The 19609-nt window shown below is 36.1% G+C and overlaps 2 protein-coding genes across 5 annotated transcripts in view; one reads left to right on the top strand and one right to left on the bottom strand.

Moving 5' to 3' along the window:
* The window catches only part of DNAJC9 (DnaJ heat shock protein family (Hsp40) member C9), a 49152-nt gene extending 31293 nt beyond the window's left edge, over window positions 1-17859 (top strand). Inside the window, exons 5-7 of one of the 2 annotated variants that reach the window (XR_003905572.1) lie at window positions 14567-14655; window positions 16797-17040; window positions 17706-17859. The gene's annotated coding sequence lies outside the window, so the exon portion shown is untranslated. The remainder of the gene's footprint in view (window positions 1-14566; window positions 14656-16796; window positions 17041-17705) is intronic. The other variant, XR_003905573.1, reaches the window with a different exon arrangement.
* The window catches only part of FAM149B1 (family with sequence similarity 149 member B1), an 81930-nt gene that overhangs the window by 25292 nt on the left and 37029 nt on the right, over window positions 1-19609 (bottom strand). For all 3 annotated transcript variants that reach the window (XM_029931910.1, XM_029931909.1, XM_029931911.1), the window contains exons 6-7: window positions 17624-17794; window positions 14577-14764 (exon numbers count right to left, since the gene is read on the bottom strand). In XM_029931910.1, coding sequence (XP_029787770.1) covers window positions 14577-14764; window positions 17624-17794 — 359 coding nt within the window. The remainder of the gene's footprint in view (window positions 1-14576; window positions 14765-17623; window positions 17795-19609) is intronic.

Genomic DNA, 19609 nt, shown 5'->3' with positions numbered 1-19609 from the left:
CTGCTTATTTACTGGGGCAAGACTGACTCTGAGCCAAGGCAGCAGGACTCTCCTCCAGAAGACCAGCATAGCCAGCACTCCGTGTGCACCAAATATCCTGGAAAACAAGTGCTTCAAGGTGACAACAGCAATTCTGCTAGAAATAGGATCGGCCTCTTACTTTTCTGTTGGAATCAGGCTCATAGTTCCTTATTTGTTTTTCCTCCCCCCGCCACTCCCACTTCACACCCCAAGCAGGCTTCTTTTTCGCTTTTCTCTCTTTTTCCTTGGAATTAGCCTTATGATTTTTGATTCACTGTTTTGTTTTTGGTTCCCTTTTCTCTTTTTGGGGGATTGGGTTTTTTTTCTGTTTTTTCCTTTTCCTTAGGCTTATTTTAATAAACAAATCAAAGCACACCTAGTTAAAGGTCTGGACACTACACACTGCAAGCAAGGAGAAGCTCTGCAGAGACTGACCAGTGGCAAAGAGCAGCCAAAACACAACAACAGAGTGCACACAGCACACGCCAGAAATGCTTCTTGAGTGCCAGGCCCTGGACAGTATATGATCCCTTTTTAATGTAGCATTATTCTCAGGTGCAGGAAATGTAGCAAGCTTTTAAAACACACAAAAGACAGAATCTTATCCAAAATGACAAGATAGAGGGGCGCCTGGGTGGCTCAGTCAGTTAAGCCTCCGACTTCGGCTCAGGTCAGATCTCACGTTCGTGGGTTTGAGCCCCGCGTCAGGCTCTGTGCTGACAGCCAGCTCAGAGCCTGGAGCCTGCTTCCGGTTCTGTGTTTCCTTCTCTCTCTGCCCCTCCCCCTCTCATGCTCTGTCTCTCTCAGTATCAAAAAATAAATAAAACATTAAAAAAAAGACAAGATAGAGGAATTGTCCCCAAAAGAAAATTCAGGAAGAAATCACAGCTAGGGAATTGCTTAAAACAGATTTAAGCAATATATCTGAACAATGATTTAAAATAACAGTCATAAGACTAATAGCTCGGCTTGAAAAAAAGCATAAAACTCACTAGAGAAATACTTGCTGCAGAGATCAAAGACCTAAAAACTAGTCAGACTGAAATAAAAAATGCTATAACTAAGATACAAAACCATCTGGATACAATCACAGTGAGAATCGAAGGAAGGGGAGGAGAGAATAGTCAACACAGAAGATAAAATTATAGAAATTAATAAAGTTGAAAAGAAGAGGAAAAGGAAAATCTTAGATCATGAGAGGAGATTTAGAGAACTTAGTGATTCCATAAAACAAAACAGTATCCATAGCATAGAAATCCCAAAAGAGTGGGGAAAAAGGACAGAAGGTTTATTTGAACAAATTATAGCTGAGAATTTACCTAACTTGGGGAAGGAAACAGGCATTCATGTCCAAGAGGCACAGAGAACCCCCTTCAAAATCAATAAAACCCAGTCAACACCACTTATTGAAACTTGCAAAATATAAAAGAATTCTGAAAGCAGCTAGGACAAAAGGTCATTAATCTACACACGTAGACACATAAGGTTAGTAGCAGACCTATCCACTGAAATCTGCCAGGCCAGAGGGGAGTGGCAGGAAATATTCAATGTGCTGAGTGCAAAAAATATGTAGCCAAAGATTTTTTGACAAGCAAGGTTGTCATTGACAGTAAAAGGAGAGATAAAGGGTTTCCCAGATCAATGAACACTAAAGGAGTTCATCGCCACTAAACTAGCCTTGCAAGAAATTTTAAGGGGGATTCTCTAAGTGGAGAAATAAAAAAAAGACCAAAGCAACAAAGACTAGAGTGGATCAGAGAACATCACTAATAACACCAACTCTACAGTTAACACAATGGCACTAAATTCATATTTCAATCATCACTCTGAATGTAAATGGCACTAAATTCATATTTCAATCATCACTCTGAATGTAAATGCTCAAATAAAAATATATAATGTGTTAGAATGGATTAAAGAAACAAGATCCATCTATATGTTGCCTACAAGAGACTCACTTGCAGATTGATACTTGCAGATTGAAAGTGAGGGAAGGGAGAACCATCTGTTATGCTGAGGTCAAAAGAAAGCCAGAGTAACCATACTTATATCAGACAAACTAGATTTTAAAACAAAGACTGTAACAAGAGATGAAGAAGGGCATTATATCATAATTAAGGTATTTATCCATCAAGAATATTTAATAGGGGGCGCCTGGGTGGCTCAGTCGGTTAAGTCTCCGGCTTCAGCTCAGGTCAGATCTCACGTCCGTGGGTTCGAGCCCCGCGTCAGGCTCTGTGCTAACAGCTAGTTCAGAGCCTGGAGCCTGCTTCAGTTCTGTGTCTCCTTCTCTCTGCCCTTCCCCCTCTCATGCTCTGTCTCTCTCTCTATCAAAAATAAATAAAACATTAAAAAAAAGAATATTTAATAGTTGTAAATATGCCCCCAACATGAAAGCACCCACATAAATCACAAACATGAAAAAACTCATTGATAATAATACAGTAGTATAGGGGCTTTTTATACCCCACTGACAGCAATGGAAAGATCATCTAAGAAGAAAATCAACAAGGAAACAATGGCTTTCACTGACACACTGGACTGGATGGACCTAACACAAATATTCAGAACATTTCACCTTAAAACAGAAGAATACACATTCTTCTTGAGTGCACTTGGAACCTTCTCCAGAATCGATCACATACATGGTCACAAATCATCCCTCAACAGGTACAAAAGGATTATGATCATGTCATACCTATTTTCAGATCACGACACTATGGAACTTGAAGTCAACCACAAAAAATTTGGAAAGCCCTCGAATACATTGAGGTTAAAGAACATCCTACTAAAGAATGAATGGGTTAACTAGGAAATCAAAGAAAAAAAATTTTTAAATATGGAAGCAAATGAAAATGAAATGAGTCCACACTCTTTGGGATGCAGCAAAGTCAGTCCTAAGAGGAAAGTATATTGCAATTCATTCCTATCTCAAGAAGCAAGAAAGGTCCCAAATACTCAATATAACCTTACACCTAAGGGAGCTAGAAAAGGAAAAGCAAATAAGGCCTAAAGCCAGCAGAAGGAAAATAATAAAGATTAGAGCAGAAATAATGAATATAGAAACAACAACAACAAAAAAACGGTAGATAAATGAAATAAGAGCTGATTCTTTGAAAGAATTAACAAAATGGATAAACCCTTAGCCAGACTTATCAAAAAGAAAAGTGGAGGACCCACATAGATAAAATCATGAATGACAGAGGAGAGATCACAACTAATACCACAGAAATACAAACAATTACAATACTATGACAAGTTATATGCCAATAAACTGGGCAATCTGTAAGAAATGGATAAGTTCTTAGAAACATACACACTACCAAAAGTGAAAAGAAAGAGAACATTTGAACACACCCATAAACAACAAAGAAATTGAATTAGTACTAAAATATCTTGCAATAAACAAGAGCCCTGGGCCGGATGGCTTCCCAAGGGAATTCTACCAGATATTTAAAGAAGAGTTAATACTTATCTTCTCAATCTGTTCCTAAAAACAGAATGAAAGGAAACTTCCAAACTCATTCTATGAAGCCAGCATTGCCTTGATTCCCAAACCAGACAAAAACCCCACAAAAAAGGAGAATCACAGGCCGACATCCCAGATGAGACTGGATGCAAAAATTCTCAACATGATATTAGCAAATCAAATTCAACAGTACATTAAAAGATTTCTTTACTATGATCAAGTGAGATTGGGGTGCAGGGATGATTCAATATTTTTGAATTAATCAACATGATAAACCACATTAATAAGAGAAAAGAATAAGAACTGTATGATCCTTGGGGCACATGGGTGGCTCAGTTGGTTAAGTGCCCGACTTTAGCTCAGGTCATGATCTGAGTTTGTGCATTTGTGTCATGATATGTGGTTTGTGGGTTTAAACCTCACATCAGGCTCTGTGTTGACAGCTTGGAGCCTGGAGCCTGCTTCAGATTCTGTGTCTCCCTTTCTCTCTGCCCCTCCCCCACTCATGCTGTGTCCCTCCCTCTCTCAAAAATAAACAAATATAAAAATTTTTAAGAAAGAAAGACCTGTATGATCTTCTCAAAAGATGCAGGAAAACAATTTTTACAAATGCAGAATCCTTTCCTGATAAGAACCCTCCAGAAAGTAGGGATAGAAGGAACATACCTCAATATAAAGGGCATATATGAAGACTCACAGCCAATATTATCCCCATTGGAGAAAAACAGAGCTTTTCCCCTAAGGTCAGGAACATGACAGGGATGTCCACTTTCACCACTGTTGTTTAACATAATACCAGAAGTCCTAGCCTCAGTAATCAGACAACAAAAAGAAACAAAAGGCCTCCAAATTGGCAAGGAAGAAGTCAAACTTTCACTCTTCAAAGACGACATGATACTGTAAGTGGAAAACCTGAAAGACTCCCCCAAAAACCTGCTAGAACTGATACATGAATTCAGCAAAGTCACAGGATAGAAAATCAAGGTACAGAAATTGGTTGCATTTCTATATGCCAATAATGAAGCAGCAGAAAGAGAAGTCAAGGAATTGATCTCATTTACAGTTGCACCAAAAGTCGTAAGATATGTTGGAATAAATTGCACCAAGGTAAAAGATCTGTAGGCTGAAAACTATAGAAAACTTATAAAAGAAATTGAAGACACAAAGAAATGGGAAAACATTTCATTCTCTTGGACTGGAAGAACAAGTATTAAAATGTTGATACTACTGAAAGCAATCTACACATTCAGTGCAATCCCTATCAAAATAACATAGCATTCTTCACAAGCTAGAACAAACCATTTTAAAATTTGTATAGAACCACAAGACCATGAATAGCCAAAGTAATGTAGAAAAAGAAAACCAAATCTGGAGGCATCACAATTTCAGACTTCAAGCTATATTACAAATCTGTAATCAAGACAGTATGGTACTGGCAAAAAACAGAAACAGATCAATGGAACAAAACAGAAAATCCAGAAACAGACCCACTAATGTAAGGCCAACCAATTTTCAACAAAGCAGGAAAGACTATCCAATGGGGGTGAGTGGGGGTGAAAGACAGTCTCTTCAGGAAATGGTGCTGGGAGAACTGGACAATGACATGCAGAAGAATGAAACTGTATCACTTTCTACACCATTCACAAAAATTAATTCAGAATGGATAAAAGTCCAAAATGTAAGACAGGAAGCCATCAAAATCCTACAGGATAAAATAGGCAGCAGCCTCTTGAGCTTGGCCACAGCAACTTCTTACTAGACATGTCTCCAGAGCCAAGGGAAACAAAACCAAAAATGAACTATTGGGACCTCATCAAGATAACTTCACCCACAATCCCCTGCAGTGAGAGAGAAAGAGAGAGAGAGAAGAAACATTGGCTCAGTTGTGATCATGTGACATTTGGTGTTATGTACTATTCATGTTGCAAAATATCACTTGTTTATCAAGTTAAAATTTATTAGGAATGTTTGTCTTGTGGAACACTTGGCAGAACAATTTACTCAAAATCCATGGCTTTACATGCAATGGAATATTACTTGATGGTCAAAAAGAATGAAACCAGGGCACCTAGGTGGCTCAGTCAGTTAGGCATCCACCTTGGCTCAGGACACAGTTTGTGAGTTTGAGCCCCACATCAGGCTCTCTGCTGTCAGCACAGAACCTGCTCCAGATCCTCTGTCCCCCCCCCCGCCCCTCCCCTGCTCATTCTCTCTCTCTCAAAAATAAACATAAAGCAAAAAAAACAATAAAAGAGCAAAACCTTGCCATTTGCAACAACATTGATGGAACTAGAGTGTACTATGCTAAGTGAAATAAGTCAGTTAGAGAAAGACAAAATATCATGATTTCACTCATGTGGACTTAAACAAAACAGATGGACACAGGGAAAGATGAGGAAAAACAATATAAAAAGAGAGAGGGAGGCAAACCATAAGAGACTCTAAATACAGAGAACAAACTGAGGGTTCCTGGAGGGAAGATGGTCCAAATGGGTGATAGGTATTAAGGAAGGCACTTGTTGGGATGATCACTGGGTGTTATATGTAAATGATGAATCATTGAGTTCTACCACTGAAACCAATACTACATGTATTTTAAATAACCTGAATTTAAAAACAACAACAACCAGTAGAACAGATCAATGAAACCAGGTGCTGGTTCTTTGCAAAAATTAATAAATTTGATATATATTTGATTGAATAAATTTGATATATATATTGATATTTGATATATCCAGATTTACCCAAAAGAAAAGAAAAAGGACCCAAATAAATAAAATCACAAATGAGAGAGGAGAAATAACAACCAACACCATAGAAATACAAACAATTAGGGGCACCTGGGTGGCTCAGTCGGTTAAGCATCCAGCTTCATGATCTAATGATTTGTGGGTTCAAGCCCCACATCAGGCTCTGTGCTGACAGCTAGCTCAGAGCCTGGAGCCTGCTTCAGATTCTGTATCTCTCTCTCTCTGACTCTCCCCTGCTCATGCTGTCTCTCCCTCTCTCAAAAATAAATAAAGAAATTAAAAAATTAAAAACAAAAGAAATACAAACAATTAGAATATTATAAGTATGACAACAAATTGGACAACCTAAAAGAAATGGATAATTCCTAAAAACACAGACTACCCAAAACTGAAACAGAGAGAAATAGAAAACTTAAACAGACTGTCAAGCAGCAAATAAATGGAATCAGTAATAATTTTTTAAAACTCCCAAGCAAACAAAAGTCTAGGACCAGATGGCTTCACAGACAAATTCTCCCAAACATTTAAAGAATAGTTAATACCTATTCTTCTCAAACCATTAAAAAAAAATGGAAATGGAAGGAAAACTTCCAAATTCATTGCATGAGGCCAGCATTACCAAAACCTGATAAAGACCATAAAAAAGAACTATATAACACAATATTTTTGATGAACACAGATGTAAAAATCCTCAACAAAATAATAATTATTGTTAAAATATCCATACAACCCATAAAAAAAAAGGATTCAAGTGAAATCAGGAAAGAAAAAGGAAATGTAATAACTGATTCCAAAGCAATAAAGGATAATAAAAGACTATGAACATTTCTATACCAACAAATTGGAAAACCTAAATGAAATGGATAAATTTCTAAAAACATACAACCTACCAAGACTGAATCATGATGAAATGGAAAATGTGAACGCACCAGTTGAATGAGCAAGAAAAAAACTGGCAACAAACAAAAATTCAGACCATATCATTTCACTGGTGAATTCTAACAAACATTCAAAGAAGAATTAATTCCAATCTTTCTCATACTCTTCCAAAGAACAGAAGAAGATAGAATTATAAACCTTCTTTTTTTTAACAAGGCTAGCATTACCCTAGTACCAAAACCAAGGATGCCACATGAAGAGTACAGGCCAATATCCCTGATGAACATAAATGCAGCCTCAACAAAATATTATGACACCAAATTCCACAATCATTGAAAGGATAATATATCATGAATAAGTGAGATTAATCCAGGGATGCAAGGATGGTTCAACATCTGCAAATCAGTCAATGTGATACACTACATTAATAAAAATGAATGTCATGATAATCTCAATAGATGTAGAAAAATCATTTGGCAAAATTCAAAATTCTCAACAAAGTAAGTACAGAGGGAATATACTTCAACATGATAAAGGATGTATATGACGAGCCCACAGCTAACATTATGCTTAACAGTGAAAAGTGAAAGTTTCTTCTAAGATCAGAAATAAGACAAGGATGTGCACTCTCACCACTTTTATTCAATATAGTATTGGAAGTCCTAGCCAGAGCAGTTAGGCAGTTAGGCACCAAAAAAAAAAAAAAAAAAAAAAAAAAAAAAAAAAAAAAAAAAAAAAAAAAAAAAAAAAAAGAAAGAAAGAAAGAAAAAAGCAAAGAAGCAAAGGCATTCAAATTGGGAAGGAAGAAATAAAACTCTCACTATTTGCAGATGACATTATATTAAATAGAAAGCCCTAGAGATTATATCAAAACTGTTAGAATAAACGAATCCAGTAAAGTTGTAGGATATAAAATGAATACACAAGAATCTATTGCATTTCTATACACTAATAATAGACTATCAGAAAGAGAAATTAAGAAAACAATCCCACTTGTTTCAAAAAGAATAAAATACCTACAAATAAATTTAACCAGGGAGGTAAAAGACCTGTATATTGAGAACTATAAAACAGTAATGAAAGAAACTGAACAAGACAGAAATAAATGGATATTTTGTGCTCACAGATTAGAAAAATTAATAGTTAAAACATCCAAAATACCCCCCCAAATGCACAGATTCAATGTGATTCCTATCAAAATTCAAATGGCTTTTTCCACAGAAATAGAACAAACAATCCTAGAATTTGTGTGGAACCATAAAGACTCCAAATAGCCAAAGCAATCTTCAGAAAGAACAAAGCTGGAAGAATCTTGCTCCCTGATTTCAAGTTATATCATGTAGTTATAGCAATTAAAACAGGATGGTACTGGCATAAAAACAGACACATATATCTATACAACAGAATAGAAAACTCAGAAATAAACCCACACAAAAGAGATAAGAATATAAAAGGAGTAAAGGACAGTCTCTTCAATGAATGTTTTTTTTTGAAACTTGGACCAATATCTTACATCATATGTAAAAGTCAATTTAAAATAAATCAAAGGCTTGAACATAAGACCTGAAATCACAAAACCTCTAGAAAAAGACATGAGTTAAGCTTCTTGACATAGGTCTTGGCCATGATTTTTTGAATCTGCGGCCAAAAGCAAAACCAAGGAAAGCAAAAATAAACATCAAATTATAAAGCATCTGCACAGCAAAAGGAAAAATCAACAAAATGGAAAAGCAGCCTATTGAATGGGAGAAAATACTTGCAAATCATCCATCTGATAAGGGGCTAATTTCCAAAATTTATGAAAATATATACATAGCTTAGAAACATTCAAATTAAAAATGGGCAGAAGATCTGAATAGACATTTTTCCAAAGAAGAAATAGAGATAGCCAAAAGGTACATGAAAAGATGCTCTACATTATTCATATTGGGGAAATGCAGATCAAAATTAAAATGCAGTTTCACCTCATACTAGTCAGAATTGCTATGATCAAGAAATCTAGAAGTAACAAGTGTTGGCAAGTAGGTGCAAAAAGGGAACCCTTGTGTACTGCTTGTGGGAATGTAAATTGGTGTGGCCTCTATAGGAACCAGTATGGATTTTCCAAAAAAAAAAAAAAAAAAAAAAAAAAAAAAGAGCTACCATATGATCCAGCAATTCTACTGCTGGGTATTTATCCAAAGAAAATGAAAATACCAACTTGAAAAGATATATCTTCTTCAATGTTCACTGTAGCATTATTTACAATAGCCAAGATATGGAAATGACTGAAGTGTCCATTAATAGATGAATGGATTTAAAAAAACAAAACAACTGTGGTGTATATATACAATGAAGTATTCTTCAGTCCTAAAAAAAAAAAAAGAATTAAATCTTTCTATATGTGACAACATGAATGGACCTTGAGGGCATTATGCTAAGTGAAGTAAGTTAGAGAAAGACAAATAGCATATGATCTTTCGTATAGACAGAACCTAAAAATAAATAAAACCAAGCTCATAGATACAGAGAAGAGATTGGTAGTTGCTAGAGGAAGGGCATAGGGAGTTGGAGAAATGGATGAAAATTTGTTTTTGTTTTTGGGATGAATCAACTGAATTAAAAACATTCATATCTATAAAAGAATCACCAACAGACTCACATTTACATACAGGTTTGAAGTATCTTATAATGTTTTTAATGAGATAAAATACATATAACATAAAATTCACCATTTTTAACCATTTTACAGTACAAAATTAATTGGTTTTTAGTATATTTACAATGTTGTGCACCACTGTCTAATATCAGAAAATGTCTATCACTGCAAAGAGACACTACATACCTCCCAATTCCCTTCTTCCTCTATCCCTTGGGAACCACTAAACTACTTTCTGTCTCTATGGATATGCCTCTGGACATTTCATCTGAATAAAATCATACAATATATGGTCCTTTGTGTTTGGCTTCTTACCCTTCGCATAATATTTTCAAAGTTTATCCAAATTGTAACATGCATGATTACTTAATTTTGGTTTATGAACAAATAATATTACATTGCATAGTACATTAGTTACTTATCCTGCTATAACAATATACCACAGACTGGATGGCTTAAATAAAAGAACTTTATTTTCTTACAGTTCTGGAGGTTAGAAGTTCAAGGTCAAGGTGCTGTCTGACTTGTAGGCAGCTGTGTCCTTGAATTACCACTTTTCTGTGCATTCACAGAAAGGGAGCTCTGGTCTCTTCTTAGAAGGATACCAACTCTACAGGATTAGGGCCCCAGGCTATGACTTCATTTAACCTTAATTACCTTCCTAAAAGCCCCACCTCCAAACATTCTCATTGGGGGGTTAGAGTTTCAACATATAAATTTTGAGGAGGACACAATTCAGTCCATAACTCATGTATATGCCAAATTTTGTTTCACCATTCATAGCTGATGAACATTTGCGTCAATTCTACCTTTTGACCATTATGAAAATGCTGCTTTGAACAATCATACACAGTCTCCTTTTGAAGGAAGGTTTCAGTTCTCTTGGTTATATATCTTCGAATGGAATTGCTGGTCTTATGGTAACCTTATGTTTAAGCTTTTGAGGAACTACAAAACTGTTTACATGGTGGCCTCACCATTCTGCCTTACCCCAGCAATGTATGAGGGCTCCAGTTTCTCCACATCCTCATCAATACTTGTTACTGTCTTTTTTTTTTTTTAACACAGCCATCGTAGTGGGTAAAGGTAGCATTTCATTGTGATTTTGGTTTTGGTTTGTATTTCCCTAATGAATAAGGATATTGAACATTTTTTAATATGTTTACTGGCCGCATGTATATTTTCTTTGGAGAAATATCTATTGAAGTTGTTTGCCCAGTTTTAAATTGAGTTGTTTATCCCTTTGTTGTTGAATTGTACTTTACATATTATGGATGCTAGATTCTTATCAGGTTACAATTTGTATGTATATTCTCCCACTCTGTAGATGGCCTTTTCACTTTCTTGATAATATCCTTTGATACATAGAATTTTTTTAGTATAAAATCCAGTTTATTGGTTTTTTGTTGCTTGTGGTGTCGTATCTAAGAATCCATTGCCAAATCCAAGCTCATTAAGATTTACTCTTAAGTTTTCTTCCAAGAGGTTTATAATTTTAGTTCTTAAATGTATGCTTGTGATCCATTTTCAGTTGATAACTTTGTATATAGTGTGAAAGAAGGGTCCAAATTCATTCTTTTTCATGTGGTTATCCAGTTTGTTGGAGAGACTGTTCTTATCCCATTGAATGGTCTTGGAACCCTTGTTGAAAACCAATTGGCTATAGATGTGAGGATTTATTTCCAGACTCTTGATGCTATTCTGTTGAACTATATATCAGTTCTTATGCCAATACCACACTATTTTGGGTAATGTTCCTTTGCACTAAGTTTTAAAATCAGGAAGTGTGAAGCCCCATACTTTGTTTTTTTTTTTAATATTATTTTGGACATTCACTCAAATCTATTTGGGGAGTATTGCCATCTTAATATTAAGTCTTCTAATTCATAAAACACAGGAAGACTTTCCAATTCTTTAGGTCTTCTCTACTTTCTTACTATAATGTCTTGTAGTTTTCAGTGTGAAAGTCTTACAGTTCTTTGGTTAAGCTTATTTCTAAGTATTTTATTCTATTTGATGCTATTATAAATGAACTTTTCTTAATTTCATTTTTGATTGTTCACTGATAGAAGAATTTTGAGAAGTATGATAGAGAAAGCATAAATTGCCTTGAACAGACTTAGTAGAAATCTGGATTTAGAGGATGCTATAGGGGAGGGTTCAGAAGGAAATGAAGAACATGTTATTAAAAACTAGAAGAAAGGAGGTGCTTGTTATTTAGTGGAAGAAAGTTTAGTGCAGTGGTCTCCTGTGAACATGTGGAAGGCAGAATTTTAAGTGATGATTCTGATTATATAGCTAAGGAGATTTCCAATCAAAGTGTTGAAAGTGAGGCCTGATATTTTTCCTGCTACTTATACAATATAACATGAGATGAGAAAGAGAAACTGATGGAAAAACTTTTAAATATAAAGAAACCAGGACTTGACAATTTTGAAAATTTTGTATCTCTAGATGGCAAAAGAGTTTAAATGAAAGAAGGGTGTCAGACTCTCAAAATTCTACTAGTAGAAAGCAGTCTAATAAAACTACTAGCTGCACATATGTGCTACCTTTTATGAAAAAGGAAGGATGACTCAGAGGGCAAAACCAAGAGCCAGGAGGTTGGAACAGAAAGCTATTTCTAGGACTAGAACTCCCAATAATCTCCCAACTGGATTTCAGAATTACTATGAACTTTTTTTTTTTTTTACTTTCCATTCTTTTTTTTTTTTTTTTTTTTTTTTTTAAGAAAGGCTGAGAAAGAGAAAGAGAGAGAGATAGACTGTGAGTGGGGTAGGGGGCAGAGGAAAAGAGAGGGAGAATCTCAAGCAGGCTCTGCACTGTCAGCACAGAGCCCAACATGGGGCTCTATCTTATGAACCCATAAGATCATAACCTGAGCTGAAATCAAGAGTCAGACACTTAAATGACTGAGCCACTGAGGTGCCCCCTACCTTTCATTTCTGCCCACCCCCCTTATGTCTGCAACCTTTCCCTGGCCCACTATTGTATGATGGGTGTTTTGGGGTATGATAACTTCTCTCTAGGACAGGAATGGTTGGTTAGATTATATAGTTAGATGTTTATATACCTGTGTATATATCCTTTAGTTACACACATTTATAGATGGAAGGGAATTGGGCCCCAGTAACTTTACTTAACATATTACATCCAAGAACTTTACTCATACCAGGACTTGATTTAGATGATAATATTTTGAACTTCTGCGCTGATGCTATAAAAAGATGAGTCTCTTGGAAGCCTTGGGAATTGAATGTATTTTGCATGTGGGAGCACAGGAATCGTTAGGGGCAAGTGGGAGAATTGTAATGGACAAACTCTAAGGAGGCCCCTCTTACCTCAGTATTCACACCTTTGTGGAACCTCCCTTTGAGTGTGACTTGCTTCAGACCAACAGAAGATGGTAAAAGTGATGACATGTCACTTCCATGAATATGTTATGTTACATAAGCTTCTGTTTCACTAGCTGACTAGCTCTCAGACTTCCTTGCTGGCTTTGAAGAATAAAGCTGGTGTGATTCCTACAGCTGCTAGAAACTCAGTACTTCTAAGAACACATAAAAGGGGAAGTGGATCCTTTCCTAGGTAAGCCTCTACATGAGAGCCTAGGTGTGGCTAACACCTTGATCACAGCTTTGTGAGATCCTAAGTAAAGGACTAGCTAAGCCATTCCTTGTCTTCTGACCCACAAATCTGTGAGATAAAAAATGTATGTTGTTTGAAACTGATAAGTTTGTGATAATTTTTTTGTGCAATACATAAAAACAAACAATTCTCAAAAAGCTAAATATACATTTAACCACATAATCGAACCATTCCACTTCTAGAAATTTACCTAAGAGAAAAGGACATGTATGTGCAAAAAATTCTTATACAGTAATGTGCATAATAGCTTTGCATATTATAGTCCCAAACTGAAAAGAACCCAAATGTCCATGAACAGGTACATGAATAACCAAATTGTGGATCAGTGGATATTTCTTAGGAATAAATTGCTGACACACACATTTATAGGGATGAACCTCACAATGATCATGCTGAATGAAGGCAGCTGACAAAAAGGATATTCCGTGATTCCATTTATATGAAACTCTACAAAATAAAAACCAAACGATAGTGACAAAGCACATTTGTTGTCACTTGGGGATGGTGGGTCAGGCAGGACCAAAACGGAGGAATTACAAAGGTCATGAATGTTTGGGGTTGATGGTTATGTCCATCATATTGACTTTTGTGGTTTCAAATATGTATACATAGGTCAGTTGACCAATTTACACTTTAAATATTAATGGTTTATTGTATATCAGTTATTCTTAAGTAAAGCAGTTTAAAAAAGTATTTGCTGGGGCACCTGGGGAGCTCAGTCGGTTAAGCCTCCGACTTCGGCTCAGGTCAGATCTCACGTGCCTGGGTTCGAGCCCCGCGTCAGGCTCTGTGCTGACAGCTAGCTCAGAGCCTGGAGCCTGCTTCTGGTTCTGTGTCTCCTTCTCTCTCTGCCCCTCCCCCCTCTCATGCTCTGTCTCTCTCTGTATCAAAAATAAATAAAACGTTAAAAAAATTTTTTTAAATGTATTTGCTGCTTGCACGTTTTTTCTCACAAATAATTATATTCAAGTAAAACACAGTATAGTCATCATAGAATAGCCTTGTCACTCATCCACTCATTCTCAAATATTGTCTAAATATGTTCGCATCTGTGGAAAATACAAATATGAATCTTTTGCAGTAATGAAGCGTATAATCTGAAAGACTAGTCAGTCAGAGTTTGAAAATCATAAATAATGACTTTTTATATTGTTCTCACAGAGATCCTTACCAGAAGCAAATCCCTCCCAATGACTGCGTGTCAGCTGCTCCGTACAGCTCAGAACCTTGCTCCACACGTCGTCAAACACGTAAGCAAGGACGTCCTCTTTCATGCAGTAAAATGGAGCAATGGGAGGGTACCCTAATTTCTGTTTCTCTGAAGATGCTTGTAATTTCTTTCCTTGAAACCCCTCTTCCCTGTAACAAGCAAATAAGACTTCCTGGTTATTCTTGACTGAGTGTTCAGCACTATCTTTGGAGCTACTTCAGGAGTGGGATTTTTGGCCCCTCCCCACATGTATATGGATGTAGCTCGGCAAGGCAAGCGTATGTATGTAGCTTTGTGTTAAACTGTCTTGTGACCTAAGGGAATTCTCAAACAGAGGAGACTGACTTTTCCTTTTTATTCCCACCCCACCCCACTACTCTGCCAAAAAAAAAAAAAAAAGAAGAAAAGAAAAAGAAAAAGAAGACTGAGTACTCATTGTGTATTTTTTTTAGCTTTAAACAGTGAACATTGTCAGTTGAGCAATAAGCTATGACAAGCATAAAGAAATAATCTTTTTGTTGTGACTGGATAACCTTTAGATTACTACTTTTATAACATTTAATGATGGGCCTGTAACTGTGTCACATAGTTATTTGAGGCAATGATTCATTAGGGAAATAGTGTACTTTTACTAATCCAAACAACATTTGGCATTTGGTTAGAAAGGAAAAGGAGGGGAGCCCAAGAGCACAAGAAGCTTCTGTGAGCGTTTTGGGAGACCATGTATCTATCTGTAGTCCAGAAACTCAGCCAAGTCTGTCTCTTCTCTGGGAGGGAGTTCCAATAGCCCCAGTATTCAGGGCGGGGGGGGAGCAAAAATGTAGCTGACAGATGTGCTTCCTATGATAGATATATTATAAATTAACACAAGGCAGATTATGGAACATTTGGGCTATGAAGAAATATCTTAAGGCCTCTACAGTGAAAATTTCAAGAAGTTTCAAGAATTAAATAAGAAGCTCTAAGTAGGAAAGAAAGATGCTAAGAAGTTTATGTAGGGCAGCTAAAGACTTTTTTACTTCTTTCCCAAGGAAGAGCTGGCCTGGCATTAGCTTGGGGAGAAGGCTGATTTAGTATTAATTGTATTTAATTTGTATTTCTTTTTTATAGGAGATAACACTTTCATATGATGAAAAGATTCACGTTATACAGAAGAAAATGTATTTATGTAGTGAAAAATAAGTTTACATCTCTGTCTCCCAGTCACCATTCCTAAAAGCAAACATTATATATTGGTCCAGAGAAATAGTTACATTACATTGTACTACACTGTGGTCTTTTATTTAACAATGTATCTGGCCCTCCGATGCTATTAATACATATAAATCTGCCTCTTAAAAGACAGCTGCAGAGCATTCCACTGGATATGCCATAGTATATCTAATGATCCAGGTACCCATCAAACAGCCTTTTGTTCTTATAATCAATAGGACACTTAATGTCCTTGTATGCAGTTCATTGGCTACATGGGTATTATATCTGTAGGATAAATTCCTATAAATAGAATTATCGAGTGAAAGGGTATATGCATTTCAATTAGAAAAACATTGCTCACTTTCCTCTAAAGAGAGATAATCTTCCGTGTTGAAAAATTATGCCTTTTTTCCATTCAAGGAATTATCAAACTTCTTTACTTTATTTTCTCTGCCAGTCTGACAGATAAAATAGTATCTTGTTGTTTTAATCTGCATTGCTAATTGTGAATGAGATTGAATTTTATTTCCTTTATTTAAGATCCATTTTCTTTTGGGGTGCCTAGGTGGTTCAGTTGGTTAAGTGTCCGACTTGGGCTCAGGTCATGATCTTATGGTTTGTGAGTTCGAGCCCCACATCAGGCTTTAAGCTGACAATATGGCGCCTGCTTGGGATTCTCTCTGTCTCTCTGTCTCTCTCTCTCTCTGCTCCTCCCCTACTTGTGTGTACTCTAGAACTTTTAAAGGCTTGGAGGAATAGCTTGAAAGGTTAATGTTTCAGAAAAGTAGCACAGGATAGTGAAGAGAGCACTGGATTAGAATAAGATGAATAAGGTTTTAGGTCTTAGCTTTACCTCACACATATGTAACCACTCTGATTCTCACCTATCATATAGAGACGGAAAATAGTTTATGTAAACTGTATATACATTTTTCAAACAGGACTTATGTAAACAAAGTTCATACCTCTTCAACTGCTCTTTTGAAGTTTCAGATTTCCATGAGTTAACTGGTGATGATTTACAAAAGGTAAAATCAAATTATGTGAAGAAAGAAATTAACTCATTAAAAAATGTTTAATCTCGGGAAGAGGCAAATAACACAAGCAGGAAGAAAATACACAAGGAAGTCTGGTATGTGGAAGGAAAAGGAATTTATATCAACTAAGCACATGGACTCTTGATATCTGAGAAGTAATAGGAAATAGCCAAGTGACATAAATCTAATTATAGGTAAGATTAGTGATATACTTTATATTTTGTTTGTTTGTGTTTTGTTTGTTTTAGGGGGGTTCCTAGTAGTAGATTTTATTTTTTCAATCCATTTTTAGCGAGAGAATGAGGATGAGCGGTATAGAGGAGGAGCACAGGGAGAGAAAGAAAGGGAAAGAGAAAAAGAATCCTAAGCAGGTTCCACACTCAGTATAGAGCCCAGTTCAGGCCTCAATCCCACAAACCTGGCATCATGACCAAAATCAAGAGTCAGATGCTCAATGGACTGAACTGCCCAGGGGCCCCTGAGTAGGATACTTTCAAAAAAATAGAGGGGCCTCTGAGTGACTCAGTCAGTTAAGCATTCGATTTCAGCTCAGGTCATGATCTCATGGCTTGTGAGTTTGAGACCTGTGTTGGGCTGTGCTCACAGCTCAGAGCCTAGAGCCTGCTTCGGATTCTGTATCTCCCTCTCTCTCTGCCCCTACCCCACTCATGCTCTGTCTCTCTGTCTCTCAAAAATAAATAAACATTAGAAAAAAAAAAAATATATATATACACGAAATACTAGGGGAGTAAAAAGCTTAAAAGACTTAATACGCACTTATCAGTGTGGTCGAATGCTAGGTATTCCTCTATTATTCCTTCGGAGAAGATAATACGGTCTTCCTCTTCTCTTTCCACAGAATACACACTAGGAGATTTGGCAATGGAAGATGCTTTATGAGCATAAGAAGATGAAGAAAAATGTAACTTCTTTCCCCTAATACCAAATCTGGGAGAGGAAAAAGCAAATATTAGTTATTCATAACATAAACAGTTCTTACAGCAATTCAGTCATACAAGTTTCAGCTCAAAATTCCTTACCCTGCTGACCTCTCCCCAGACTATTCATGTCTTAATACCTATTGTTCTCAGAACAGGAAGAATAAACACTAGCACAGACCTACTCTGCCTAGGTAAACTGTGTAGTATCAAATACTATTTGCTGTCTTTTCAGATATAACAGCTAAGGCTATGAGATAAGTTAAAAAAAATTAAGAATAACCAGTCAGAATGGATAGTATCAAAAAGACAAGAAATAACAAGTGTTGGCAAGGATATGGAGAAAAGAAAACCCTCACGTACTGTTGGTGAGAATGTAAATTGGTGCAGCTACTATGGTTCCTCAAAAAATTACAAATAGACATACATATGACTCAGTAATTCCATCACTGAATATTTACCTGAAGAAAATGAAAACATTAATTTGAAAAGATATATGCACTCCCATGTTTATTGCAACATTATTTATAAAATAGCCAAGATATGAAAGCAACCTAAGTGTCCACACATAGATTCATGGATAAGGAAGATGTGGTATGTATACACAATGGAGTATTACTCAGCCATGAAAAAGACTGACAATTGCCATTTGTGGGGCTCCTGTGTCTCATTGGGTTAAGCATCCGACTTGGGTCATGATCTCATAGTTCGTGTGTTTGAGCCCCACATCAGACTCTGCTGACAGCTCAGAGCCTGGAGCCTCCTTCAGATTCTGTGTCTCCCTCTCTCTCTGCCCCTCCCCAACTCATGCTCTATTTCTCTCTGTCTCAATAGTAAAAAAAAAATTTTTTTAAGTTGCCATTTGCTACAACATAGATGGACATTGAGCATATAATGCTAAGTGAAGTAAGTCAGACAGGAAAAGACAAGTACCATATGATTTCCCTTAAACATGGAATCTAAAAACCAAGACAAATGAACAAACAAAACAGAAACAGATTCATAAATTCAGAGGACAAACTGGTGGTTGCTCGAGGGAATAGGAATTGGAGGGTGGGTAAAATAGGTGAAGGGTATTAAGAGGTACAGACTGCCAGTTATAAAATAAATAAGTCATGGGGATCAGAAGTATGGCATAGGGAATATAGTCAGTAATACTGTAATAACTTTGGTGCCAGGTGGTAACCATACTTATAGTAAGCATCTTATAATTTATATAATAGATGAATTACTATGTTGTACACCTAATAATAATATTTTATAAACAAGTCTCCTTCAGTTAAAAAAAGTTCATGAAAAATTAAGAATGTTAATAATGACAACTTTTAGGTTCCTTGGGAGATTATATGCTTATTTCAATAACTCTATCATAGTTCAAAATATATACTCCTTAAGAGCAGGGATCCACTCTTATTTATATTTAAATTTCTCTTCCTTCCTGGGTTTTCAATGAATATATGATGACTCATTCAATTCAGAATCTTTTTTTTTTTTTTTTCAGAATCTTTACTTTGGAGAAAACCAGTCAAATCTGAGCAGTATAGTTTTTTTATAATGGCTGTGTTTTAACCAAATAGTAAATATAACCAATGTACTTTTTGTGATATTCTTTATACTTTTTTGTACCTTAAGCATTTCTTTTTTTTTTCTTTTTTTTAATGGAATTACAGATATATTTTATTTTTTTATTTTTATTTTTTTAATAATAGTTTATTGTCAAATTGGTTTCCATATAACACCCAGTGCTTCTCCCCACAAGTGCCCCCCATGGCACATTCTCCAAGATTGATCACATACTGGGTCATAAAACAGCCCTCCATAAATA

The sequence above is a fragment of the Suricata suricatta genome, chromosome 2, assembly GCF_006229205.1.
Source record: "Suricata suricatta isolate VVHF042 chromosome 2, meerkat_22Aug2017_6uvM2_HiC, whole genome shotgun sequence".
Classification (NCBI taxonomy): domain Eukaryota; kingdom Metazoa; phylum Chordata; class Mammalia; order Carnivora; family Herpestidae; genus Suricata; species Suricata suricatta.
The sequence above is the reverse complement of the archived record's forward strand: the minus strand, read 5'-3'. Positions and strand labels throughout refer to the sequence as shown.